Here is a 27,949-nt window from a genome sequence, read left to right as displayed (position 1 = left end):
TCCCCGTGACCCTCGTGAGGATAAGCGGCAAAAGAAAATAGGTGGATATTGCAGAAAGAAAAGACTCATGTGGATTTTTCCCTTCTGATCCCGTACCGATATTGCAGCCTTGAGTTTTATCCCATACCGATATAAGTCTGATCTGATTTCAGAGGTAATAATACATAATTTAAGTATTTTGTAGTGCGTGATGTTAGAAAAGGTTTGGTCGAGGGATATCACTCAAACTGAAAATAACCAGGAATAAGTGAGCCACTTATTAGTAACCAACGGATTACATAAAATATTTGCTGTGCTCGTCTTGACCTCTGGGGGGCAGTGCGGTGCACTCAACGAGATGCATACAGAAACAAAAAAAAACCTAGAAGAAGTTACACTGACGTTGTCATTTCAACGTCTTTCATTCATCGTGTTAGCAATTTTGTTGAGCAAAACCAGAATAAGAACCAAAGTCCGTGATGTATTTGAACACTCAAAAGTCGAAAATCGTTTGCTATGTGTGTTCGGTTTTCCAGTGTCAATAGCAACATTCACTCTGGCTCGTCGCCATCATTGTAGCACCCGAGCAAGCCTGTGGTTGCGGTCACGTGGAATTGGCCGCCGGATAGAAGTGCCGGACCGGCCCGTGGAATGGACTGCGTGTGTAAGACCTGTAAAAGCTAAGATTTTCCTTGTTCTCAAATGTTTGCATTTGTACTTCCAGGCTCTCCCATAGTTAGTGTCTTTCTTTATGTATATGGATATATTTACTTATGCCATAGACAAACTGAGTGACAGTGTTTCCGGTATCACCATACATCCCATAATGACACAGAACAGAAAAGAAGCGCGCCCTTACACCTTATTGGTGGGAGTGAATCACGTGAACCCCCCCAATACCACATAACTAGTTTCTAAAATAAAACAAAATATGAGAACAGAATTCAACTATATATATATATATATATATATATATATATATATATATATATATTATATATATATATATATTTTTTTTTAAATTGTATTTTTTTCTGACAACGGCGATTTCCGACCTCAAATATCGGAGTCCACCCCTAAAGCGCCCTCTGGCCCGCCCGCGCGGAGCTTCGGCTGTTCGGAACCGGTTCGCTGGAAAGGGCAAGGGGGGCGTGGCTTTGCGTTTCACACCACACCGCCTTTGTGTGCATGTGCGGCGAGCGCGTGTCTGCGTCCCGTGTAACAATCCGCTAAGTCATCTGTCATCATCGCTCGTTTAGACAGCAGAATGGCCCCCACAGTGTGGATCGAGGCGGAGAACTGCAGCTGCTTCTGCTGCTGCAAAAACACACACGCACGTGCACCCCGAGAGTGAGCTGCCCCTCCCTGTTTGGCTGATGCCTTTTTTTTTTTTTTTTTTTTTTGCTTTGCTTTAATAGCAAGACCGATGCCATTTAAATCTTTCGCTTCAATTCCCGGGATGCAAATGCAGCTGCATAAGTGGGTTAGTGAAGTCTCTCGCCGGCACACGGTAGGGGGGGGGGGGGGGCGGTCAGTGAACGCGGCACGCCACGCGCCCCTTTTGCTTTTTGGAATGGGGAATTTTCCACCGGAATTTCCATCCGTCCCTTTTCTTAGCCGCTTATCCTCACGAGGGTCGCGGGGCGGGCTGGAGGCTATCCAGGCTGTCGACGGGCAGGAGGCGGGGTACACCCTGAACTGGTTGCCAGCCAATCACAGGGCACCAGTCGCACTCGCAATCACACCTAGGGGTAATTTAGAGTGTCCAATTAATGTCGCATGTTTTTTGGGATGTGGGAGGAAACCGGAGCGCCCACCCGGAGAAAACCCACACAGGCACGGGGAGAACGTGCAAACTCCACATAAGCGATGCCGGGATCGAACCCAGGACCACAGAACTGTGAGGCCATCACTTTACCAGCAGCTCGAGTCGACCGTGCCGCCTCCACTGGAATTTTTTTTTGTCCTGTGTGTACGTGTGTGTGTGTTCGGCAGGAAAAATGTAAAGCTCGCATTAGCATAACAACTGCACAAACATGCGCATATCCAAGGCCCGCTAACAATGCATGAGCATGCAAATTCCAACTTTTAATGCAGCTCCTTAAACGCAATGCACGGATGATATGTAAAATAGAAACGAGGCTGTGTGTAGTTCTTGCAAGGATTTATTAAAATATTGTAATTGTAAGCACTGTAGCAAGGGCCTTTTTTTAAAAACAAAACAAAACTGCGTGATAACAGTGTCAGTACACTTTCAAGTTTAAACATGACCTTGATGATATTTTCCCAAGGAATTTACAAGGACAAAAACCTTTTTTGTAAGAAACTACATTGAGTCACACGTCAAATTAAACTTTCTATAAAATGGCATCATTTGATGACATCATAACCGGAATACGCGTCCATTGCTAGCCTCCCAACGCTCGTCTACGCCCATTTTAGCTCCAAGCTCCCTTTGTATTTTATTTTTACCGAACGCGTACACTCCCAGTGCAAAAAAAAAAAAAAATAAATAATGCGAGTTATCTCCAAGAGCGCAGCACAAATGAACTCGCCTCAACATTTTTATCATCGGCAATCTCATTTCCATTGTTTGCAGTGCGCCGCAATTAGCGGCGCCATAAACACAACGCCGTAAACGAGGATGGCTAATAAACACGTGGCGCGTCGTGAAAAATGCAAAGCCAGCCCCCCACCCCCACCCCACCCCCAAAAAAAGCAATGCAAATTCAAACACGCGCGCGCTAATCCCACTTAAACCCCCCCATATGCCGGGGAAACGGCGGCAGCCGCTAATAATGCACATTCGGAACGATTATATCCGCCTCGAACGGAGTCGTCGCTAATCCTCGTCCGTGCCGAGTCATCAAGGTGAACGGGGCCTCCGTTTCAGTTGCCGGCTATTATTAGCACGCTAACGGGCCCGCGGAAAGACACGGGACGGGCGCCAGTTGCGCATCCGGGTGTGCCTCAACCCAGCGGAGGCAACCCAGGTGTCGGGCACCCCAACTGTTGGACGTGGGCGGAGCAAAACCGAACGGGAATAATATGAAGAAAACGCAAAAGCTGCGACCAAAGGCAAAGGTCGTACTCGCGTGTGGGCACGCACGTGAAACCATCAAACTCTTTAATCGCCTCGACCTTACAAAAATTCTGAAATAGTTTTGGAATCAGAACACGATGCCGATGTGTTTTTCAACCATTGTTCATGTTTGGTTACACAAAAATGCTAATTTAACGTCTAAATGTAATCATGTATGATATATGACTTGAGAAATTTAGAACAGATTGTCTCAAAAATCACCACCACGGGCCACATAAAATCATGATCTGGCCCCCGGGCCTCGAGTTTGACACCGGTGGATGCGATAGATAGATAGATAGATAGATAGATAGATAGATAGATAGATAGATAGATAGATGAAATTCATTGTTCCACACAATGAAAACAACCCAAGACAAGGCAGCAATTCACAATTTTTAATGTTGAATGTATCACAAATATGAAATATCGTATCTATACAAGTGGGTTTTTTAAAAATATGGAAATCAAAATACAAATTAAAGCGTGCCGTATGGCTACCGTGCGTTCGTCTGCGAGGAAAACTTTTGGTGAACTTTGAGTTGTGATGCGTCGGGAGCGAGAAATTGCATTTGCGCCGCAGCGGGCGGCAAGTCAAAATGCAAATAAAATATGTTTTTTCTCGACGTTTTTAAAACACGCAGTGTTGGCGGCGGTGAACTTGAAAGAAAGAGAAAAAAAATATTCAGAATCGGCTTTATTGGCCAAGTATTTAAACAACACACAAGGAAGTTGTCTCGGGTCGGTGGAGCAGAGACATGTGACATTTGAAACAGTGATTTTAATATTTATATTTTTTTATGAAGAGATAAAATTCGATTAGTACGTCTTTCATCATTTGCCGCAAATGAAAAGTGTTCGCCCCATCAGGCCGTTAAAGCAGATTGAGCCCGAGTCACATCAAAAGGACGCCGGGCCATCAGATTACGCGAGGTTATTACTCCGCAGACGTATATCACAAACGTGAAATCTGAGAACCGAATCATCTTCCCCGGCTTCACACGGACCCCAAAGTCCCCCCTCCGCCCCCCTTCCAAATTGCACCCGTGGACTCTGAGTGACACCGGATGAAGTTAAAGAGGATTGCCCCCCCCCCCGGCCGGGATGTGCGAAAGGCGCAAATAAAGGAGCCGGGCGAGAGATAGCGGGGCCGCCCTCATTTGAGCCACCGGTGGATTTAGAGCAAAATCAAACGAACATCTCGCATTGTTCGCGGCTCGGCGTGATTAGCGGTCGATGAGCGGCGGGGAAGGAGAAAGTGAGGAAGGGGGGGATTATGGGTTAGCGCTCGCTGGACTTGACGCTTGACATAAAGCGTTTAAGTCAAGAAGTGCCTTTCTGGGTACTTTTCCAACTGGTGTCCTGACGTGACACTTTGCGGAAAAGGAAAAGCAGCAGGCGCCGCATCCGTAGCACCGCGCGCTAATCTTCATGGAAACGTTCACGATCTCGCAGCCACCGATTCGACTTCCTCTGCTCGTTCGCGAGTTCCAGAGCTGTGCGAGGACATTTTTCAATGAATTAAAATTTTATTTGAATTAGGGATAAGAAAGAAAAAAAAAAGTTGTGCCCGGAACCAATGTTTCACACGGACATTTATTGCAGACGGACGCAGTGTTGGGTCAATGATAAACTTGCCAGAGGACCGTCGGTTAGCGATTTTTTTAGGACACCATGAGTGAACGTAACAGTACTTAGCATTTATCAACCTAAACTGGTATTGCAGCAGCACGGTGGGCTCAGCTGGTAAAGCGTTAGCCTCACAGTTCTGAGGTCCCGGGTTCGATCCCGGCCCCGCCTGTGTGGAGTTCGCATGTTCTTCCCGCGCCCGCGTGGGTTTTCTCCGAGCACTCCGGTTTCCTCGATTGCCTGGCAACCAGTTCAGGGTGTACCCCGCCTCCTGCCCATTGACAGCTGCAATGCGCTCCCCGTGACCCCCGTGAGGATAAGCGGCAAAGAAAATGTATGGATGGATGGATTCTCCATGTGAACCTAATGGTGTACAATAATTGGGCACTACAGTGTGCAATTTTTGGTACAATGGATGCTAGCGGTTAGCCTATTTAACTCGGGTTAACATCTTGACTCAGGGGTTGTCCTTGCGTGGCTGTTCTACGGGCATTCTGGCTTCATCCCATATTAAAAAGGAAAAAAAATGCACATTTGCTTCAGTAAAAACTAAATCAGGAGTCACCAACCTTTTTTGAAACTGCGAGGTACTACTTAGGTACAGATTGATGCGCACGGCTACAACCTAGCTACACCCTTCTGAAATAAAATTGCTCAATTTGTCCAATTATTTGTGGTTAGAAAGCTCATGGGGTTGAACAATCGACACGTTCACTGCCATTGACGGCTTTATACGTCAAAAATCCACGTTAACCGGGAAGACTGGCAGTCAATTAAATGCTCTTCCACTAAATGGCGGAAGGTGCAATTAACCTGTGGATCATAAGCGGCAAAGAAAATGGATGGATGGAAATGGTATTGCAACATGCTAACGCTAATAGCGAAGGACTGAAATCTATAGGATAATCATTTTGAACAAGATTTGATCGTGACACGCCTTTTTTGAACTGAATTATTTTTGTCTTAGTGGTATGAATAAATTGGGGAAAAAAGTGCACTTTGGGAGGCCTTGAGCACCCGTCCCCGAAAACGCGTGCACACGTGCCTGACCTCCACCACCGACCGTCCTCGCCCATCCCGCCTCCGCCGCCCGCAGCCCTGACCCACTTTGCACTGGGTGGGGGCGTGGGGGGTGATGGGGTAAGCGAGGGTCCATTGTCGAGCGCCACAAGACGCTCTGCCTCCTTTCGCACAACCGGAGGAGCTCGCGGTCGGGCGGGCGCACCGCTAACGGACGGATCGCCGCTTTGAGGTCAAGGGTGAAGGATGGCGGGGGTGCAAAGAAGAGGAGGAGGAGTAAGGAGTGAGTGAGTGAGTACGCCGCTTTGCTTTTTCTTCCTGCTCGTGGAGAACTTTTTCATGTCGTGTCTGGTGGAGTCCAAGACGCAGATGCTGCCCCCCCCCCCCTACTTCCCCCTACACACCCCCACCCAGCAACATACGGAGGCGCGTCGCCTTCGGACAGCGTTAATGAGGCAACTTTGACTTTCCTTACTTTCCTCCACACGTGCGGCGTCCTCATCTCTTTAGAAAAGTGGACGTTTTCTTTTGTCATGCGGGTTTTCCCACTCGTGGGCCAAATTCCGTTTGCTACGCTGATGAATTTCCATCCCATTATCGTCCTTTTTTTTTTTTTTCGTCCGCCGCGGCTGATGAGGGTTAATGGATGTGTAATCATGATCGCCGCTGATAACTCAAAGTATTTAGATATGTCTGTACGCGCTTAAAAGGGGGAGGAAAATAGAGATGGTTATCCTCTGTGGATGTTTTTCAATTTTTTTTTTCTATTTTCCCAGACCAACTTGAAGCAGTTCAACTTGATGTTTGGCAGGAAAAAGTGCATGGTTGTACTTTTAGGCATTTGATTTTCTTTTTCTTTCATTTCCCCGTTTTGGGAAACTTGTATCTTTTCTTTTTTTTTGGGGGGGGGGGCGCTCTGGAAAAGGTACAATGTGTCCAGTAACGACATTGGTGTTTAAGTGTATGAATACTTTAAGAGAGAAATCCTACCCACGACTTGGTCTTGGAGTGTAGTTCTGCGGATTTTAACAAAATAATGTAAACATGCTGTTAAATGAAAACCTCTTTGAATCACAGTTTTAATCATAAGCAAGCATTATTGTTTTTTGCCAAGGCAGGGGGTTTTTTTTACTTTAATTTTTTTATTTGTGTTCAGACTACATCAGTGGCAAAATGTGAATCTTTTAAAGGATTTGAATTTCTTTAATTTTACAGATTTTATTGAAATTCAATGTAATTTAATTTAGATAATCATCGATTTATATCAGGTGGCACGGTGAAAAGTTAGTTAGAGCGTTGGTATCACACTTCTGAGGACCCGGGTTCAAATCCCGGCCCCACCTGTGTGGAGTTTGCATCTCCTCCTCGTCGGTGCGTGCGTGGGTTTGCTCCAGGCACTCCGGTTTCCTCCCACATCCCCCCAAAAAACATGCAACATGAATTGGACGCTCAAAATTGCCCCTAGGTGTGATTGTGAGTGCAGCTGTTTGTCTCTATGTGCCCTGTGATTGGGTGGCAACCAGTTCAGGGTGTCCTCTGCCTCCTGTCCGATCACAGCTGGGATAGGCTCCAGCACTCCCTGTGACCCTGGTGAGGATAAGCGGCAAAAGAAAATGGATGGATGGATGATTTTATCTAAATGTAATGTAATTTATTCTGATTGATTTATATGAGGCGGCACAGTGAAAGATTGGTTAGAGCGTTGGTTTCATAGTTCAAATCCCGGCCCCACCTGTGTGGAGTTTGCATGTTCTCCCCGTGCCTACGTGGGTTTTCTCCGGGCACTCCAGTTTCCTCTCACATCCCAAAAACATGCAACATTAATTGGAAACTCTAAATTGTCCCCAGATTGGCTGGCGACCAGTTCAGGGTGTACCTGACCTCCTGCCCGTTGACAGCTGGGATAGGCTCTGCCACTCCCCACGACCCTTGTGAGGATAGGCGGCTAAGAACATGGATGGATGGATAGTTTATGCAAACATATGGAATGCATTTTGACTTTAGAGGTGTTTGTACTAAATCGTCGACCAGAACAGAAATCGTTTTAAAGCGTTGTCACGCCAACAGCGGAGCGCCGCAGTGAGATGATAATTATGTGATGAATAATGAGTCGGGGCCATCTTGAGATATGCTGTAATATCTAGTTTGTAAGAGTCAACTATTATCAGCAAAGTATGAAATAAATTAGAAATGACTCCCAGCGTGCCGCAATCGACGTAAACTATAACAATAAACATTGTGTCCATTATTATCTTTATGAAGACATACAATAAAATCCTTTACGACATTAGATTAGTGATGTGTCCGGCGAGAGTGCGCACGAAGCGGCCACGAAAGCATTTGAACGGGAACAAATTGTTGTTCCTAATAGCTTATTAAAGATGGTTTTGTCGCATACGCTTTGTATGACCGAGTCAAGTTCAAGCGGAGGCTAATGAAGCCGCTAAGCCTGACACGGTCTCATTAGAGCTTTAAAAAAAAAAAAAAATCAAATAAAAAATTTGCACCGTATTCATTATCCTCGCTGCCCCTCTGCCGCCCGTCTATTTGCGATAATAGCGTGCATTCATATATGTACACGCATCTGCATGTAATAGAACCTGGCAGGCAGATCAAATATTTAACAAATAATTTACAGGCAACAAGCTTTTGTTTTTGTTTTTGTTTTAAACGCACAAAGCAAATCATGATTTTTTTAAAAATCCCTGTGTTGTATTTTACAAATTTCCATATACAAAACATGAAATACTTTAATAGTAAAATAAAAATTCGGGCTAAATTATCCTAAAACACGTCCATCGGACTTGTTTGACCAAAAAGTAAATTGTACCGGACGAGACTCCAAACCTGTAGGTGGCAGTAATGAGCTTCACACGGCATTCTTTGATTTTCGTTTGTGTTTTCGCCACACCTGCGTATTGTGTATTTGGTTGCGAGCTGCCCCAATGCAAGAGGACCGTAACACCCCCAAAATAAAACATCACGCACCTTTGACAAAATCAGGGTTTGGCGTCACGCTGCGATCAGAACCAGTTCTTGCCTACCCGACGGCCCGTAAACGAGCTCATCTTCCCCCCTCTGCGTCGTCATGGTGACTCCGTACCTCCATTTTACGCCTCTTTTGTGGCTACGCCGGCCTGGCGACGACCGGCGTGCCCATCAAACCTTTGTGACACAAAGTCCACCAAATCGATGTTCACGTTGCTATAAGATTAACGCGCTCGTTGTTCTGTTGCGTTACTGTTGTGTTGCTGACTCACGCCGCCGCTAACCTGACACGCTGAGTCAGCTTCTTTGGCCCCCGACTGCTCCCACGAGCTCCCGTGGACACAAATCGGATGTGAAAGCAAAATGCCAGGTTGAATGAAGTGTTCGGAACGGCGGGCGAGCGTGACTGGACGGAGCACCCCCTTTGGTCAGGAGGTGCTATGACACCTCCTGGTGTGCTTTATGCACTCGGCGGCATTTTATGGAACGGAGCCGCATAATTTTACATGAGAAAAATGCCACAATACAACAACAAGATAAAAATGCCATAGAAAATAAGTAGAATGAAATGACAGTCTGCGTACTCAATAAGACATCTGGATCTGTTTTGTTAAATACAAAGTTATTATTTTGTTATATGAGTCTACAGGTTAATACACAGGTTAATTGCACCTTCCGCCATTTAGTGGAAGAGCATTTAATTGACTGCCAGTCTTCCCGGTTAACGTGGATTTTTGACGTATAAAGCCGTCAATGGCAGTGAACGTGTTAATTGTTCAGCCCGATGAGCTTCCGAACCACAAATAATTGGACAAATTGAGAAATGTTATTTCTGAAGTGTGTAGCGAGGTCGTAGCCCTTCGCATTAATCCGTACCCAAGTAGTACCTTGCAGTTTCATAAAAGTTGGTGACTCCCCATTTAGTTTTTACTGAAGCAAACGTGCATTTTTTTCCTTTTTAATATGGGATGAAGCCAGAATACCCGTAGAAAAGTCACGCAAGCACGACTCCCGAGTCGAGATGCTCACCCGAGTTAAATGGGCTAACCGCTAGCGTCCATTGCACCAAAAACCATACTTCAAATTGCACATTGTAGTGCTCAATTACTGTACACCATTATGTTCATATGGAGATTCATCCAGCCATTTTCTTAGCCGTTTATCCTCACGAGGGTCGCGGGGAATGCTTGAGCCTATCCCAGTTGTCAACGGGTAGGAGAACACCCTGAACTAGTCGCCAGCCAATCGCAGAGCACATAGAGACAAAAAGCCGTACTCAGAATCACACCTAGGGGCAATTTATCCAACCATCCATTTTCTTCACCACTTATCCTCACGAGGGTCACAGGGAGTGCTGGAGCCTATCCCAGTTGTCAACGGGTAGGAGGTGGGGTACACCCTGAACTGGTGGCCACCCAATCGCAGGGCACATCGAGACAAACGGCTGCACTCACAATCACACCGAGGGGCAATTTAGAGTGTCCAATTAATGTTGCCTGTTTTTGGGATGCGGGACGAAACTGGAGTGCCTGGAGAAAACCCACGCAGACACGGGGAGAACATGCAAACTTTAATTCTACCTTTTATAAGATAATTATAAAATAACTGTGCAATGTATCTACGTTACCATCACATTAGCGTCGCCACAACACGACGGGCTAATAACTAACTGATAAAGTCGCGTTCTCATCGTCAAGCATTACCGATGAACGCTGGAGAAATCCATTTTTTTTTATTCATGAGAAGAGAATTGTGACCTTTTGGAAAACGTGTTCAAACGACACAGATCACGGTCGGCAATAGATCGCCGACTGTGGCCGTCCGTCACTGTTTCAAATGTGACAGCGGATGGGGGGGGATTTGCATAATTTGAAAACGCGTCCATTTTAAAAGACATCAACGCGCCATTCCGTCGATCCAAATAGTCACTCTGTGCGCGAAGCATCCGGCCCATCAAAACAGTCGTTTAACCTTTTGCGGCCCGCAGTCAAAGGGACAACACAAAGAAGTTACGTAAAGACAATGACTGAGCATTATGGCCTCGCCGCGTGTGTGCGCATTTTTCTGCGCGCCTGACGACTCACGACTTGTAGCGGGTCATCGCAGCGCGAGCCGGGGGAGCGGCACACGTAAACGATTCCTGACATGTTCCTTCCAGCGGCGTCCCGGCCGTGTCCTTATACGGTCACGGTGATGGATGCGCACGCTACCGTCGCGAGCATTCTTGAAAAACATCCCCTCGCCGCCGCCGCCGCCTCCTCCATCCGGGCTGCGAGCGAGGACATAAGACAGAGCGCGTCGGCTGATGCCGGATCCCAGAAATGTGGGAAATTGCAGAGCTCTGGCGTGGAAACGGGTCAAATTGATTGAATGTGGAAACCGGGTATTTGCAGGGGGGGGGGGGCTCAGGCAGGACTACGAATAGCCAAAATCTGAATGTGATGATGCTGATCAGAAATATGTTTGCAAGAGAAAAAAAAATGAAATTATGTTAACAAAATGATGCAATACAGACATATCGTGACCGTGTTATTACAAAACTAACATCAGTTCCCCAAAGTTGATGCTTTAAGGTCGGACCTTCGCGCTTCGGCGACGGATGCGGATCCCGGAAACCCTTTTTGCCATTCAGGCGGGGATTTTCCTCGGGATTGGCGCCGACAACGAACCGCGCACCGTCGGGGAAAGAAAAGTCCTGCGGCAAAGCCAACCCCCAAGGGAGGGCCGCCGGTCTTTGCGTGTCAGGCCGCAGATTGGATTGTTTGCGTCGGCCACCTGCCGATCCGGCCGGTTCGGAAAATCGAGAGCCCCCCGCAGCCGGGAAGTAACCTACATAGTCGACGTGTGGCGTTCTTTCCAGGCAGGTGCTTAGAACAGCGCAATGACGGGTACCTCTCAAACTAATACAACCCTGAAAACTGCACCTCATACAGAAGAAGGCTCGCTAAGAGGATTTATTTCCTCCAAAGAAAGAGGAAGTGTGTGCGTGTGTGTCTGTGCGGTGATAGCAAAATTCCCTATTTGGATTATTTCGTCTCCTTCATGCCGCAGCTCAATGGTGTTTTTTTTTTTTTTTTAATACTCATATCCTCTTTCCGGCAGTGTTTAATTCCCTTAAGAGGCAACTTGACAGCAGCCTCAAAGTGACACTGAGCTCTCCATGCGGCCTGTTTATGCTGCGAGGAGCAACAGATCAAATTAAGGTTGCGGCGCAGTCGGTGGGGGGGGGGGGGACGACTTTGCTTTTAATGGCGGAATTACGATGTCACCACCCTGGACCTCTTAAATCAGGGGGAGTCAAACTCATTTTCATTGCGGGCCACATCTCAGTTCCTCGGAAAGGGGAAGAGGAACCGGAAAACTACACCGAGCGTGATGAGAAACAAGATGGCAATCATCCAGAATCTGTTCCACGCTTAAAATCCACGACAATGGCCGACGCGAGCTAGCTGAGCGCAGGAGGCTCCGAAGCAGCAACTTTAAAACAAAACAGACAAGGCACTGGAAATGAAATGATCTGGCGGGCCGGACCTGGCCCCCGGGCCTCGACTTGGACACCAGTGTCTTTTAACCCCAATGAAACGATTTGAATTTTCAATTTTTGATTGATCAAGAGCCGCCGGTGTGAAGCGCATCAGCGTCTTTTTGCTTGTCACGGTAACGTCGGCTTCAGTGATTTTGAGAGGCTTTGGCGTTAGGTCGGCCATCTTGTTATTGTTCGGAGGTGTGCGTTTGTTTTTTCTCGCGCAAATGTTGCCGCGCGCTAGAACGAGCAGACGCTGCGTCCTGTGGTTCTTTTGGCAAGTCCATAAACTGGATGTCTTTCTTCTGTGTTCCACGTTGCCGGGTTCCTGAAAATTTGTGTTACGTGCATTTCCATATTTCCCGATGGAAAACGGACGGACGGTTCGGATCTTGCGCGCTAATGCCGCTCTCCTTTTTTCTCTCCAATCCCCCCCACCCCAGAGTCTGTGAGCAGGTGAGAGAGGGACACTGTCTGCCCCACTGTCCAGCGACACCATGAGCTGGAGCTTCCTCACGCGGCTGCTGGAGGAGATCCACAACCACTCCACCTTCGTGGGGAAGCTGTGGCTCACCGTGCTCATCGTCTTCCGGATCGTCCTCACGGCCGTCGGCGGGGAGTCGATCTACTACGACGAGCAGAGCAAGTTCGTCTGCAACTCGGGGCAGCCGGGCTGCGAGAACGTCTGCTACGACGCCTTCGCCCCGCTCTCGCACGTCCGCTTTTGGGTCTTCCAGATCATTCTGGTGGCCATGCCGTCCCTCATGTACATGGGCTACGCGGTCAATAAGATCGCACGGCTGGACGAAGCCAAGGGGGGAGCCGGTGCCGCCGCGGTGAGGAACACCGGAGGCGGGGGCTACACGCACAGGAAGCCCAGGAAGATCTGCTTCGGGGCGCGGCAGCACCGGGGCATCGAGGAGACCGAGGAGGATCATCACGAGGACGATCCCATGATCTACGAGGTCCCGGAGATCGAGCCTCCCAAGAGGCCCCGCGATCCGCTGCAGCCCACGCCCAGACCCAAGATCCGGCACGACGGGCGCACGCGCATCCGAGACGAGGGGCTGATGCGGGTCTACGTCCTGCAGCTGGTGAGCCGCACGGTTCTGGAGGCGGGCTTCCTCACGGGTCAGTACTTGCTGTACGGCTTCCGCGTGATGCCGGTGTTTGTGTGTTCGGGGAAGCCTTGCCCCCACAGCGTGGACTGCTTCGTGTCGCGGCCCACGGAGAAAACCATCTTCCTGCGCATCATGTACGGCGTCACGGTCCTCTGCCTGACGCTCAACGTCTGGGAGATGCTCCACTTGGGCATCGGCTCCATCTGCGACATTCTCCGCCGTCGCCGCTGCCCGCCGCCGGACGACGAGTACCAGCTGGGCTTGCTGGGCGCCAGCGTCGGCGGCGAGGGCTCGGTCGGGGGCGCGGGACCGGAGGCGGGTTCCGAAGGCGGCGTGGGCGGCGACGGGCCCGCCGACTACGTCGGCTACCCGTTCTCCTGGAACACCCCGTCCGCGCCGCCCGGCTACAACATCGTGGTGAAACCGGAGCAGATGCCCTACACCGACCTGAGCAACGCCAAGATGGCGTGCAAGCAGAACCGGGCCAACATCGCCCAGGAGGAGCAGCAGCAGTTTGGCAGCAACGAAGACAACTTCCCCACCGGGGGCGAGGCCCGCGTGGCCCTCAACAAGGACATGATTCAGCAGGCCCACGAACAGCTGGAGGCCGCCATCCAGGCCTACAGCCAGCAGCACCGAGCCGAGGAGCAGCTCGGAGACGGCCGGGACGACAAGCCCCAGAGCAACATTATCCAGACTCAGCCTCACAAGGAGCGCAAGCACAGACTCAAGCACGGCAAGGGGGGCGGGAGCAGCGGCGGGGGCAGCAGCAGCAACAGCAGCAGCAGCAAATCGGGCGAGGGAAAACCCTCGGTATGGATTTAACCCGGATGAGTGCGCGGCGTGCAGAGCCAGACTGAACACCGCCTGTGCCTTTGAGCGGGGGATTCTTAAACCTTTTGGGTTCCCGGGGATCCCCTCCGGGAGAGACGTGACGGTTTCATTTTTTTTTTGGATGTGCGAAAGAACAAAGTTGTTTCCTCGAATGAAAGTTGAAATTTGACTTTTGACGCATGGTCGTTCTTCTTAATTGCTGATTGGATTTTGAGTGGCTCTTTGGAAAGACGTGTTCCCTGCAGGGGGTCCCCCGGCCCCAAAAGGTTTGAGAAGGCCTGCCTTCCAGAGTCCCGCAAGCTGGACGAGATGTTTATTCTTCGCGAGACGACCCAGGAGATGCTTTTTTTTTTTGTCGTCCGGGCTTGTCGCTGTCAAATGTTCGTGTGTCTCACCCCCCCCCCCAGTTCGTCCTCGTTTTCTACCTTTTGGAAGGTGAAATCGTCCAGTGAGAACGCACAAACCGGATCTCGATCCGCTTCGATTTAGGATCGAAGTGGTGTCGCCAAGTTAAAAAAAAAAAAAAAAGAAAAAGCAATAAAACCAAGGCCGGCGACTTTTTCCCTGTGACGTGAGAGGATCGGTGTCCCGTCTCCCCTCCCGTACGGAATCAAACTGTGTTCACGTCTCGTGTGTGTTCGTCTATTTCAAAATGAACGCTACCTTTTCTCCCCCCCCCCTCCCTCCCTTTCTCATATGTCCCCAAACATGGTGCATACTTTTCCGTTCTCTCACTCCTGGCAGCTGACTGCCCCCTGTCGAAGGTTGCGCTCATTGCAACGCCCCCCCCCCCCCCCCTGCATCCGCGGCGGATGTGAAGTCTTCCCGTCGGTCCGAGGTCATGTGAAACTCTGAGGGGTTAAAGCCATTTAAAACAAAAACAACAACAGCTTAAAAACAAAAAAACAACAACAACAAAAACAAGCCTACAATGAGACCAAACACTGTTTTGTGTGAACTGTCAGTGCCAAGATTTCAAGCGTCGGAGTACTCTTTTGTACAAGTCACCTGTCTTTCTTTTTCTACAATTTATGTCGATGTTTGGATTTGAATTAACGGCGGAAACAAAAAGCAGGGGTCTCTTTTTATACAGAAATATGACAAATATGACTCCCAACCCCCTTTTTGTATACTAACACACAAAAAAAAATGGAGCAGAAACGGTTTTCAATTGGAATTAACAATGTGGGTATTTATGGTCATTGTGTTTTTTTAGTTGCCTTTCAATTATTTTTTAAAAAAAATCTCTATTTTTATAAAATGTAAAGAGAGAAAATGGAATTTTGCAACTATGTGGGGCCACGCCGGTTTAGCTAGGTAGCAAGGTTGGGTACAATAGAGTAAGACAAACAAAACAAAACAAAAACTTCAGTGGGGGGAGACCCGTCAGAATGCCCCCAAACGGGCTGGCGTTTGCGCAGCCGAGACGGAGGCCGGGGGGAGTCGGCCGAGCGTGAAAGGCTCGCGCGTGCCGAGGCGGCGACGACGCGCGGCGCTTTCAATAGAGCAAAAACAACAGGCGGGAATGCCGGGATGCAGGTGAGGGTTTACACCCTTCGGCGAAGAAAGCGCGTTCAAGTCCGCCCGGAAATGTGCAGGGTGAGTTGCCCTTTTTTTGGGGAGAGGGGGGAGGGTGAAAACTGGCCAATGTCAAAATCAAAATCATCTGGTAGCACCCTGAATTAAAAAAAAAAAATAGACACAGATGTCAGTGTCGCCAATTGACATTTAATGTCGTGACAGGATGTGTGAAAAAGTCTGAAAGGCCCTGTGAAGTGAATCCACAGAGTTGCTTCCACACTTATAAGAGAGCGAGTGCACGTGACATCACCATTTTCCACACCGCCATATTGCCTGTCAAACAGAGCTGCTCGACATTGACCCGGAAGAGAATATTTAAAATAATCAAGACCTGTTGTGCTGTCGGTTGTCACAAGAGACGAGGCAGATATTCAAAGCGGTCATTCCATGGAATACCAGATGAAAAGACTAGAAAATATCGACATATTTCGGCAATTAAACGTGATGGATGGTGCCCAACCAAAATACACACATTCCCGTGTAGCGATGGCTTCATTTCAGGTCAGAATTATTCTTCTCAATCTCAAATTACCAAAAAGTATTTGTAATGTTAACCTGGCTCATTTGAGAACAGTGCGTTTGTCGCAGAGTTTTACGGAGGTTAAGTGTGGCCGCAATCGCGTCCGTGTACGTTCCGTGGGGACGACTCCGTCCTCTTTTTTTTTTTTATTTCAATCATAGTTAATGAATGCGAGTTTGTGTAAAACCAGGGGTCGTTTAGCTAAATATTTGTATTGAATACTAGCTGAAAAGATTGATTGATTCTGGCAAAGATTAACGTGTGGCCAAACATTTCCGCGTTCACGGGCCGTCAACCCGTCGTCTTTTTTTTTTTTTTCAACCATAGTTAATGAATGCTAGTTTGTGTAAAACCATTTGTCATTTATTTAAAAATTGGTACTATTTGTATTGAATACGAGCCGAAAAGATCGATGGATTCCGGCAAAGGTTAACGTGTGGCCGAAGACGCTTCCGCGTTCACGAGCCGTCAAAACCGTCGCTATGTGGGATTTATTCCTGATGAGAACAGATCCAGAAACAAAGTATTCGTACGCGTCCAGACGTTTATACGGATTCAATCTTTTCCGTGTAAATCTCGACGACTTACTCACCAGATCCATGCGTAGATCCAGTTGTCCAAGACAATCGGAAGTGAATTAACGGTCCATTTTCTTATCGCCGAAAACGTCAATTTCGGCATTAAATACGGGTCCTCTGTGCCACGTTTATCTAATTTTTCCACGTACCTTTGTTTTTTTTTCACCTTCTAAATGTCTGACGGTATCGGACAAGACTCTGGGCGTCCTGCTGCAAGGCATATTTCCGTGTCATCTCCAACCGACTCAGCATTGAGCAATGCTTAACTTGACCGGCAACATGGCGACGTAAACAAGAGTCACGTGATTTTATGACGTAGGTGCACAAGCTCTATACATCGTTAGTTAATTTTATGTAGTATGTAGTACTCAGTTAGTGTTGAAGTGTTCTTCACCATTTCAGTTTTCCTTTTTTTGGGGAGGGGGGTATGGCTAAAACGGCGCTGCACGACACATTGGGGAGCCTGGCATGATTTGCCCCTCCCCCCACACACTTGAGCGCCTTCATCTGTGTGCAGTTAGCTATAGCTAGCTAGCGATGCCTTAACCCCAAAAACTGTCAGTTAGTCAGCTGGCGTGGTCGCCTACGAGTGCAATTTAGAAAGCGACGGCATTTGGTTGACGGTTTCGGTTTACGTGGACACGCTCGCGGCTGTCATTTTCTACGATTTGGAAGCCTCCTTTTATATACATGATTTTTTTTTAAGGATACAAATTCGCCAGAGTCTTCTCTGTAGTTTGAAATTTAGAAAACAGTTATCAATAACAGTTAGTTATTAACAGACCTGTGAACAAAACTGAACTGGAAGCGATACATTTTAGTCTGAAGCGGCCGTTTAGGGCAAATCCCAGGGCTTGCACTTTGACCCCTATATATATGTAATGTGGGTGTGAAAGATGGGTCATTTTGAAGATTCGCCATGAAAAAAGTCCAGTTGGAATGGTTACAATTTGTTTTTCGCTGCTTTTGGGACAACCACTAAGTAAAAAATTTACCCATTCGATGTATTTTGGAACACACAGAGTAGCGCCCCCTGGAAAGTTTTTTGGGGGGGAGGAAATCAGCTCCCAACACCAGATTGAGCAATTTTGTGGGCATATTTACGGACCCATAGATGAAATTTTTACAGGAAGGGGACCATGTTTGGACGACACGATGGATCAGCTGGTAAAGTGTTGGCCCCCAAATTTTTGTTTGTTTTTTTTACTATGTACTTGTCCTGTTTTGGATTAAGCCAAGAGTTACAGGAGCTAGTTAGCAAGCAACTTTGCTGTCAGTTAACTAGTTCATTTGTCGAGTCGAGTTATTCAGAAACGGGACGGTGGATCAGATGGTAAAGCTTTGGCCTCACAGTTCTGAGGTCCCGGGTTGGATCCCGGCCCCGCCTGTGTGGAGTTTGCATGTCCTCCCCGTGCCTGGGTGGGTTTCCACCGGGTGGGCACTCCGGTTTCCTCCCACATCCCAAAAAGCATGCAACAATAATTGGACACTCTGAATTGTCCCTAGGTGTGATTGTGAGTGCGACTGTCGTCTGTCTCCATGTGCACTGCGATTGGCCGGCGACCAGTTCAGGGTGTGCCCCGCATCCTGCAAGTTCACAGCTCCCCGGGACCCTGGTGAGGATAAGCGGCAAAGAAAATGGATGGATGGGACCATGTTTGATTGAAGTAGCAAATTGTCGTTAGCACTTGTACTTTGATGAACTCGGACAAGGGCCCGAAAAAAACAGGTACAGTATATGAGCCATGTTAAATTCCAATTTTTTTTTTTTTTTGTCTATCCTGTTTTTTGATTTTTGATGAGCATTTTAAGGATCCGCGATGAAGAAAAAAAAAAAAAAGCCTTCTTGGAATCGCTGCTGATTCGTTTTCTTCCAATTCAAGGTGGCCGTGAACACGCCCGAATTCTCATTCCGTGAATTTGAGGGGTGGTCACAAACTTGAAAAAAGTCACTCAGTAGCGCCTCTTGGAAAGTTTGAAAAAAAAAGAAAAACAAAACTTTGCTGCCAGTTTCACTAAATTGACACAAAATTGCTGTGGAGGTGTCTTGGAAAAAGTCTCAAGACCCGTGCAGAAAATTAAACAGGAGCAGCTATGTTAATGCTAATGCTAATGGGAAAATGGCCAATGAGAAATTGCAGAGTGGTGTCAAAATTTTATGCAAATTTTAAGGGGGCGTGCAAGGTTCTACGATCGCCGTTGCCATTTTCCAGTTCCGTACTCGTGAAAACGAGCGCAATATTTCGCCGTCAGGATGCCCGCTTTGGCCCCGCCCGTGCTGAAATTTATGCTTCACTTCCGTTCGCCCAAGTACAGTATTTCAGGTCCCGCGCCTGTTGGGACGTCCCCCCGCCGCCACAAATGTATGAAAGGCAACAAAAATATGACGAGACGGGAGAGGCACCAAACGATAAGCTCGCATGCTTATCTTGTAATGATTTTGCGCCTTTGTGGGGGCCCGACTGCTTTATTTCCCTTTTTCGAAAAAATAAAATAAAATAAAATATGATGGGTTTGTCATTGCTGCAAAGTTTTTTTTTCCATTTTCTTTTTCCTCTGCCCTTTGTAAAATATGTCAATCAATTTACTTCCAAAGTTTTTTTTTAATCTACATTCTGTAATGGCTATGTTTAACATGCATGTTAAAAGACATAATTTCATAAGAAAAATAAACGGAAAGTGCCAAAGAAAACTTGTTGGTTGGACTTCTTGTTTTTGTTTGTTTGTTACATTTTACTGTCCTAATTGAGTTCTGTTCTTAAAATTGAAAATATGACAAAAAGTTGTGTTAAAATTTGCAACGTGGATTGAAAACAATTTCTGGAGCAGAAAAACAGGTTTTTTTTGTGTAGTTTGAGAATAATTTGACATTATTGCAATATCATTTGGACATATGATACAATGGTTGACTTCCTTCCTTCCATTTTCTTTGCTGCTTATCCTCACGAGGGTCCCGGCGAGTGCTGGAGGCTATCCCGGCTGTCAACGGGCAGGAGGCGGGGTACACCCTGAACTGGTCGCCAGCCAATCGCAGGGCACATAGAGACAAACGACCAATCGCACTCGCAATCACACCGAGGGGCAATATAGAGTGTCAAATTAATGTTGCATGTTTTTGAGATGTGTGAGGAAACCGGAGTGCCCACCCGGTGGAAACCCACGCAGGCAGGCAGGGGGAGAACATCCAAACTCCACACAGGCGGGGGTGGGATCGAACCCGGGTACTCAGAACTGTGAGGCCGACCCTTTACCAGCTGTGCCACCCCCAACAGTTAACTGATTTATAAAAAAAAAGTAAGGGAGTTCTGACTATTAAAACATAGACAGCAAATGTTTTATGATGACACTTTTCAACACATTTTGAGACAAATAGATATTTTTTTCCTCTGTCACTAATCAGGTACAAAAACGTTCATATTGTGTGCACAGGCGTTAATTTTTTTGCCTGCAAGAAAACAAAATGTCTTTTTCTTTCTTCAGTTAACGTGCACGTCAACACATGTCAGTATTCCGGTTGATTTTATTGCTTATTAAAGAGTCCTTACAAGTATCTCCAGTGTCTGTGCAAGTGGGTGCGTGTTTGCGTGAGTATTATCAGCTTATTAAAAAAAAAAAAAAAAAAACAATCTGTGACAGACACAAAGAACGACAGCAACCGTACAATGTTAAGAAAAATAAAACCCCAAAAATTCTCAACCATAGTCCTTGATTCACAGTTATGTCAACTGAGTACTGTATTCATCCATCCATCAATTTTCCTAGCCGCTTATCCTCACGAAGGTGGCCGGGAGTGCTGGATCCTATCCCAGCTGTCAGCGGGCAGGAGGCGGGGTTACACCCTGGACTGGTCCCCACCCAATCGCAGGGCACATCGAGACAAACAGCCGCACTCACAATCACACCTAGGGGCAATTTAGAGTTGTTTTTGGAGAAAAACGGAGTACCTGGAAACCAAAGCAGGGACGGAGAGAACACGCAAACTCCACAGAGGCAGGTCCGGGATCGAATCCGTGACCTCAGAACTGTGAGGCCAACGCTTTCCCACCGTGCCGCCAGTACTGTATTTGGATTTTTTAAAAAAGAAAATCAAGTATTGTACCACTTTTCAGGCTTTTCTTTGCAAATTAGTGGTAGAAAATATGTACATTGTAACGTCCTGATGAGGACAGGAAGGATGTTGTCGGAAAAAAACCCCCCAAAAACTCAAGAAAAATTCACGTAAAAATAAGGTAGCGTCAAAAAGTTGAAGTGGTCCTTCAAAGTTTGAATGTTAGGATTTAAAAAAAATCTAAATCTAAATGATTGATATAAAAAAAAAGTGGAGAAAGTCCAAAATTTTGAATAAAAAAATAAATGCGTAAAGAGTCGTACCCAAATTAAAAGTGGTAAAGTTTGGCGGAATATTCCATAAATTACAAATTGAACATTGCAATAAAAAAGTCGGCATGTTGACATGGAAAAGAGAAAGTTGCTAAATTATGAAAATAACATCATCGTGTCACGTGTCAATTACAAAAATAGCATTTGTGTCACTTGAGACAAAATTAACGTGGCCAGGATAAAGTTGTCATTTTTCATTTTCGTAGTAACAGGATGCGTTCAAGGGGTGTGGGAAAAGTTCCGGGACTGGTGACCCGAAAGATCCCAACTCCAAAGCGGGAGTTTTCTCCCCTTCTGTGTGGGCACATGTACAAAGTGATGCCGTCCCTTTGGTTTCAACAATTGGAGAGAAACGGCAGCTCCTTGCTGGAAGAACAGATCTACCCACCGGACCTGGCATTTTGCTTCTTCTCTGCCAAGCTCACAAGTGTTGATCGAGGGGACCCGTTTGGCAGATGGCATCAAGATGGCCGTGACGACAAAGATCCCAGAATTTAGGTTTTTCCGGGAGACCTGAAAGAGGTGCTGACAATCTGCGTTTCGGATTACTCGGAAGAGGAACACCAACGAGGATTTTGAATCATCTTTTGTGACCCCAGTCCTGGAACCTGACATTCCTTAGACGTACCTTTTCTCCTTCAGACCGCAAGACCGAGACCAGAACGGTTGTCGCTGGCCTTAAGGCTCAGTCGCAAAAACGAGCCGCGCAAAGATTGGAAATCGAATCCCGAATATCGACCGCCGGATTTCGCTGCTTTGGCATCCGCAGACTTGACTCGTTTGTAAATTTTCCGGAGTGTGGAATCAAGAAAAAAAAAAATGACAGCAGAGTGACAAAAGGCCCAGCGTGAACCGCCTCCAAGGCCTCGGAATGGCTTTAAAAAAAAAAAAATAAATAAACCATCAAAAACTATTCCAGACCCGAGCTGGATGACGCACAGCAATAAATAATTTTTAAAGGTTTAAAAAGTCTTCAGTGTCATGTCTTCCCTTCGCCGGCCGCCCAGTTCAAGTGCGTCCGATCTTCTAGTGGGCCGGACAATCCCCGAGGTGAAGCCTGAGCACGCCCTGGCTGTGCAGCTTGAGCAGCAGGTCAAATTCCACGGGCATGGCGTGGAACCTGGCGTTCACCGGCTTGTCGTCGTAGTAATGATTGGTGAGCGGGTAGAGTCCGTGCGGGTGGTTGCTGAAGGGCCAGAAACCGTACAGGTGCACGGTGGAGCACGCCTCCAGTGCCATGCTGGCCATCATGATGCCCGTGCTGAGCCGGCGGGACTTGAGGCCGTTGGCGTTCCAGAACCGGGACAGGTTGCGCAGGTAGTCTGGGTTGAAGAAGACGCCCTGAGCGGGGCTGGCAAAGTCGTCCATGGTATAGACCGCCCGCATGGACAGCCCCGTGTTGAAGAAGTAGGAGAACGCGGGGAGGAGGATCAGGGACTTCCCGTAGCTCTGGAGTCTCTCCGCAAAGCTCCGCCGTCGTCCCACCAGACTCTCGTATCTGCGGGGACGCCAAAGAAGACGGTAGGACTTTGGGTCCGGTGGCCGTGTTTTAAAAGACTGCTTCCTGTGCTCACTTATCCTTGAGGATGCTGGGGTTGGCCGTGACCAGATCGGTCCGGACGCCCACGTGCTTGCCGTACTCGTCGTTCAAAGGCGGCAGGTTGCACCTGATGACGAACTGCGCCGAGTCGATCGTCTTTCCGCAGCCGCTGTCCATCAGGATGCCGCCGTTGCCGACCACCGAGCACGTGTCGAACGTCCGGTTGGAGAACGGATGCTCCTGGAAGGAAGCCGACCCGCGAATGAAGCCATTCGCGGCATTCTCAGTGGTGCCCTTATGTCAACTCGAGCTAAATGTTGCTCTTTACTTTCTTTTGTTTCTACTTGCATTTGTGCATCTTCGTGATAGTTCAGCCAAGTTGCTACGTGGCCATTTTTCCTCTCGACAAACCGCGACTGTGTTTTTGTGTAACGAACAATGGCCTCCCGCTCAGTTTGGGCTTCCTGGCGACTAACCAGCTGCGCAGGATGTGCGCTTCATACTAATTGCGCAATAAACTTGATTCCATTTTATTCTATGAGCCAAAACCTGTTTTGACTCATCAGCGCCACAACGGCAAAATGCGTATGAAAATATTCTGTGAATATATCATCGTAATACCTTGATGAAGGTTTTGAAGATGGCCGGCGTCACCTGCAATATCCTCCCCTTTTCTCCATCGTACTGAATCTTGGTCCCCACCGGGGTGTTGGCCTGCGTGACGATGGCGCTGTCGTACCCTCGGCACGAGCGGCTCAGGTTGGACCTGCGGGACCGGCAAACATTTTTTTTTTAAATTTTGCTTGTTTACGTTTAGCCGGCACGGCGGGTCAGCTGGTGAAGCGTCGGCCGCACAGTTCTGAGGACCCGGGTTCGATCCCGGACCCGCCTGTGTGGAGTTTGCATGTCCTCCCCGTGCCTGTGTGGGTTTTCTCCGGCTACTCCGGTTTCCTACATTAATTGGACACTCTAAATTGCCCCGAGGTGTGATTGTGAGTGCGATTGGTCGTTTGTCTCTATGTGGCCTGCGATTGGCTGGCGACCAGTTCAGGGTGTACCCCGCCTCCTGCCCGTCGACAGGTGGGATAGGCTCCGGCACTTCCCGCGACCCTTGTGAGGATAAGCGGCAAAGAAAACGGATGGATGGATGGATGTTTACATTGGCCTGCTTTGCGCGTCAGCTTTGTTCGCACATTTAGCAACTCCACCTCCTCGCACTTTTCCTTACGTAAATGTTCGGTGGTTGTCGTCGTTCTTCTTCCACTTTTCTGAATGCCGCTTCAGCACGTCGTCAATCAGTTCCCTGCGACCCAACGACGCGGATAAAGTTTGTCAAAAAAAAAAAAAGGTGAACGGCAAGCGAAGAGAAAGCAGCCACTCGCTCACCTGCAACCTTTACAAAGCGCAGAGGGCTGAGAGGGACTTTTCTTCTGGGGGGGCGGCTTGTGAGCGGTCACCGAGCTGGGGAAAAACACACTTTTTTTACCTTATTCATTGAAATAACAATAATCTACTTCTAAAATACATGCACTGTATCGACCTTTGCTTTTTAATCATAAAGTATCGATGGAACAAGCCTAATCGCGTCGCCCCGGTTTCGCTCGTGTTTAACACGCATCGCTTCCCGCTTTGATTATCGTACAATACGCCGTTCAGGTCACCCGATAGCGCACTTATTGTGCTAAGTAAGCCAATATTAGATTAATGCACTGTGCAAAGACTTGTTTGTTTTCCTTCTGCTCGATTGGATTGAATTCAATCTATCTTCTTGTTTGTCGCAAGACAGGTTATGAGTTGCAAATCCTTGTATTTTTTTATTTATTTATTCATTTCAACAGAATGTTGCAACTTCATTGGAATCGCGGTTTGCACTTTAAGATTTATCGAAAGGCGATAATGAGTCCGGTAAAGTGCGAATGATGATGTGATGCAACTTTTAGCTTTTGTGTTCAGAAAAAGTCAGGAGAGAGAGAGAAAAAAAATGTCATTTGCAGTAATGCGTGGGGAAAAAAATGTAAGAAAAAATTAAATGCTGTGATGTTACAAAAAAAAGGTTAAGTTCCAAGAAAAAAAGGTGAAGCTGTGAGGGGGAAAAAAAAAAGCATAAAAATAGGAGAAAAAGTTCTAATAGTGAAAAAAAATGCAACAACCAATAGTCAGTCAGAATATTAAGAGAAAAGTTGTAAAATAATAAAATAAATAAATATGGGGTAGATAGATTAAATTAAATTAGTAAATAGATTAAGTTTGGCTAAAACAAAAAAGAGAAAAACACATATATAATCAAGAGAAAAGTCGTAAAATAAAATAAATAAAAATGGGGTAGTCTACTAAAATAATAATGAAAAAAATAGATTAAGTTTGGCTAAAACAAAAAAGAGAAAAAAACTACTATATATATATATATAATATATATATATATATATATATATATATATATATATATATATATATATAATGTGTGTAGCAGCACAGTGGATCAGCTGGAAAGCGTTGGCCTCACAGTTCTGATGAACTGGGTTCGATCCCGGCCCCGCCTGTGTAGAGTTTGCATGTTCTCCCCATGCCTGTGTAGGTTTTCTCCGGGCACTCCAGTTTCCTCTCACATCCCAAAAACACGCAACATTAATTGGACACTCTAAATTATGAATAATATAAAATAAACAAATAAATAAATTAAATATATATATTTCTTATACATGTCATGATGAGAAAAAAGTTGTGGGGTAGGGAGCAAAATTTGACTAGTCATAAAATTTAAGATAAAATCTTAAAATATTTTTTTTGGGGGGCGAGTCTTAAGGTCAGGCAAAAAAATGTGCTCATGAGAAAAAAAAAATCATAAAAGTTTAGAGACGAGGTCGTAAACCTGTGAGGGAAAAAAAACCAATGCATGAAGTTCTGAGGAAAAAAAAAAAAACTTGTGAAGGTATGAGGAAAAATAAATTCTAAAGCTATCCGAAAGATGTTTATCGTTCTGAATTTACGCAACATAAACATCCATTCTTTTCTTCTCTTCTCTTCTTTTGACAGTGGCAGCCGAAGCGTCTCCCGAGTAAAAACAATTTCAAAAGGGTTGAGCGCGCATGATGGATTCTGCAGATTCCTTCCACCGCAGTCATATCGTTCGAATCTGAGGAGATTTGCTTTTCCCACAGCCCTGTGGTGGCACGTTTGTTTTTAGACGGCTTGCGACATTGTTACATCTTGTGACTGCGAAAGATGAACGTCCCAGTGGACCATGGGGGGGGGGGGGGGGGGTGTCTTTCCACGATAAAAAGGACAAACCGAACTGGATGATTTTACTTTGTTGGTCTGAGCAGTTTTGTTTTCGGACTTTGATCGACGAAACAAACGACAGTTGCCTGGGAAAATCATTTTCAGATTTCACGTGTGCAATAACTTGAGGTGACAAGTTAACTTCTAACAGATCGTTCGATGGGGAGCGAGACAAATGACAAAGGAGGGGAGGGGAAAAAAAAAAAAAAAAAAAACTGACAAGATGGGTTAATTCTCTCTGCCAAACCAGTTTTTTCGGACTAATCAAACAACGCCATTGAAGTAAAAACATTTTTTTGTTGTCACACGTATACAAAGAGTAGGTGACAAGTTAACTCCCGTCATATATCATCCGTTGCCAAGCGAGAGAGAACAAAAAAAAAATGACAAGATGAGCTTCATTGATTGGTCCGACCTGTTTGCTCGGACAATGATAAACTGCTCAAAGGACCGTTGGACCAAGAATATTTGCGTTACTCATCTCGACAATGACTTTACAATTTTTTCTTTTTTTTTTTGAGGGCTCATCTGGTGATTAAGGATAACGAACCTCTAAAGATTGATTTAGATTTCTTATGCCTTTTCAGACCATGATGATCTCATCAAAGGAAAGTTATTCCAAAATATTTTTAGAACCTCGACTGCGTTTACTTTCTAGGTCTAACCAGACTGTGAGTGACAAGATTAAGACGGTTGGACTAGAAATCTGTTTAAAACCCATCCATCCATCCATTTTCTTTGCCGCTTATCCTCACAAGGGTCACGCTGGAGCCTACCCTGAACTGGTTGCCAGCCAATCGCAGGGCACATCGAGACAAACAGTCGCACTCACAATCACACCTAGGGGCAATTTTAGAGTGTCCAAATAATGTTGCATGTTGTTTTTGGGATGTGGGAGGAAAACCCACACAGGCGGGGCCGGGATTGAACGCGGGACCTCAGAAATGTGAGGCCAACGCTTTACCAGCTGACCCACCATGCAGCCCTGTTTAAAACCGATTTGGTTTTTGTTGCCGGAGCAGTCCGTTCAAGCCGTGATAAGATCATTGAGGCAGTTGGAGTAAAAATCTTTCTAGAACCGGGACAGTTGGATGAAAATCCGTACGGTATAAGCGGTCCAGCAATTTGGGACGGTTTTGTTTGCCGCTCTGGCGTAAGCTCGTGCCCCGCGACCTTGACAACAGATCAACAATCGTACAGGTATGAATCAGGAGTTCGCCGGGATTCTGAAGGACGGGTCGCCGAGCTTTATGAAACGTTCACGCGAAGGGCTACCAGTCATTTTTGGGGTGACTCACTTGCTCACTGTCATTTCGCTCATCTCCACCCACGCCGTGCACAAAAGTGACAAAAATCCCACAGCGACACCGAAGCAGGTCTGATTAAAAGCCCGCCATTTTTACAACGAGGCCTGCGGTCTCCTCGTGCGGCGCTGGGAGTGGGGCTACCCGGTGACCCCGCTTCGCCAATTCTAAAAACCGAATTAAAGCGGTGACAAACGCACCTCTCGTCGTCGATCATGTACCAGGTGATGGTGGACAGCAGGCTGCCCACGCAGAGCAGCGTGATCATAAAGGATCCGCCGGAGGCCATGCCGGTTCGCGGTCTCGCTCCCGTTTCAGCTGGCGGAAGCCTCGCCGAGCGCACCTTGTCTGGCCCGCTGTCCGTGGGCTGTCATATTTCCTTATCTTGAGGCTCAGCTGCACCTCCCGGCCCTCCCTCTCTCTCTCTCTCTCTCTCTCTCTCTCTCTAGTCTACCACACCTCCAAACCAAACTCCCCCACGTCTAACTTTCCATGCGCAGTCCATCTTCGTCATGCCTTCCTTGCTCAAAAAGAGAGAAAAAAAACATTATAATCCTGAGCGTCGTCCCCAAAGCTAAAAAGCTTCTGCTT

At 46.9% G+C, this 27,949-nt stretch overlaps 2 protein-coding genes across 7 annotated transcripts; one reads left to right on the top strand and one right to left on the bottom strand.

Moving 5' to 3' along the window:
* Window positions 1-390: 390 nt before the first annotated feature.
* Window positions 391-20,481, top strand: gjc1 (gap junction protein gamma 1). Of its 4 annotated transcripts, none has more exons than XM_061846148.1 (2): window positions 391-643; window positions 12,665-20,481. In XM_061846148.1, the coding sequence occupies exon 2, from the start codon at window positions 12,719-12,721 to the stop codon at window positions 14,165-14,167; it is 1,449 nt and encodes a 482-aa protein (XP_061702132.1). In that variant the 5' UTR covers window positions 391-643; window positions 12,665-12,718; the 3' UTR covers window positions 14,168-20,481. The 4 variants fall into 4 exon arrangements, with proteins under 4 accessions (XP_061702132.1, XP_061702134.1, XP_061702135.1 ...); XM_061846150.1 differs by having other exon boundaries at window positions 634-652; XM_061846151.1 differs by lacking the exon at window positions 391-643 and adding an exon at window positions 5,960-6,001.
* On the bottom strand, window positions 20,358-27,949 carry LOC133514445 (alpha-2,8-sialyltransferase 8E-like). Of its 3 annotated transcripts, none has more exons than XM_061846153.1 (6): window positions 27,559-27,949; window positions 24,162-24,236; window positions 24,004-24,078; window positions 23,397-23,541; window positions 22,810-23,015; window positions 20,358-22,733 (listed from the first exon to the last, which is right to left on the bottom strand). In XM_061846153.1, exons 1-6 carry the CDS (start codon window positions 27,645-27,647, stop codon window positions 22,262-22,264), a joined length of 1,062 nt encoding a protein of 353 aa, XP_061702137.1. In that variant the 5' UTR covers window positions 27,648-27,949; the 3' UTR covers window positions 20,358-22,261. The 3 variants fall into 3 exon arrangements, with proteins under 3 accessions (XP_061702137.1, XP_061702138.1, XP_061702139.1); XM_061846154.1 differs by having other exon boundaries at window positions 22,903-23,015; XM_061846155.1 differs by lacking the exons at window positions 24,004-24,078; window positions 24,162-24,236.

The sequence above is a fragment of the Syngnathoides biaculeatus genome, chromosome 16 (assembly GCF_019802595.1).
Source record: "Syngnathoides biaculeatus isolate LvHL_M chromosome 16, ASM1980259v1, whole genome shotgun sequence".
Lineage (NCBI taxonomy): Eukaryota > Metazoa > Chordata > Actinopteri > Syngnathiformes > Syngnathidae > Syngnathoides > Syngnathoides biaculeatus.
Note: the sequence above shows the minus strand (reverse complement) of the source record. Positions and strands in the feature narration are given on the sequence as shown.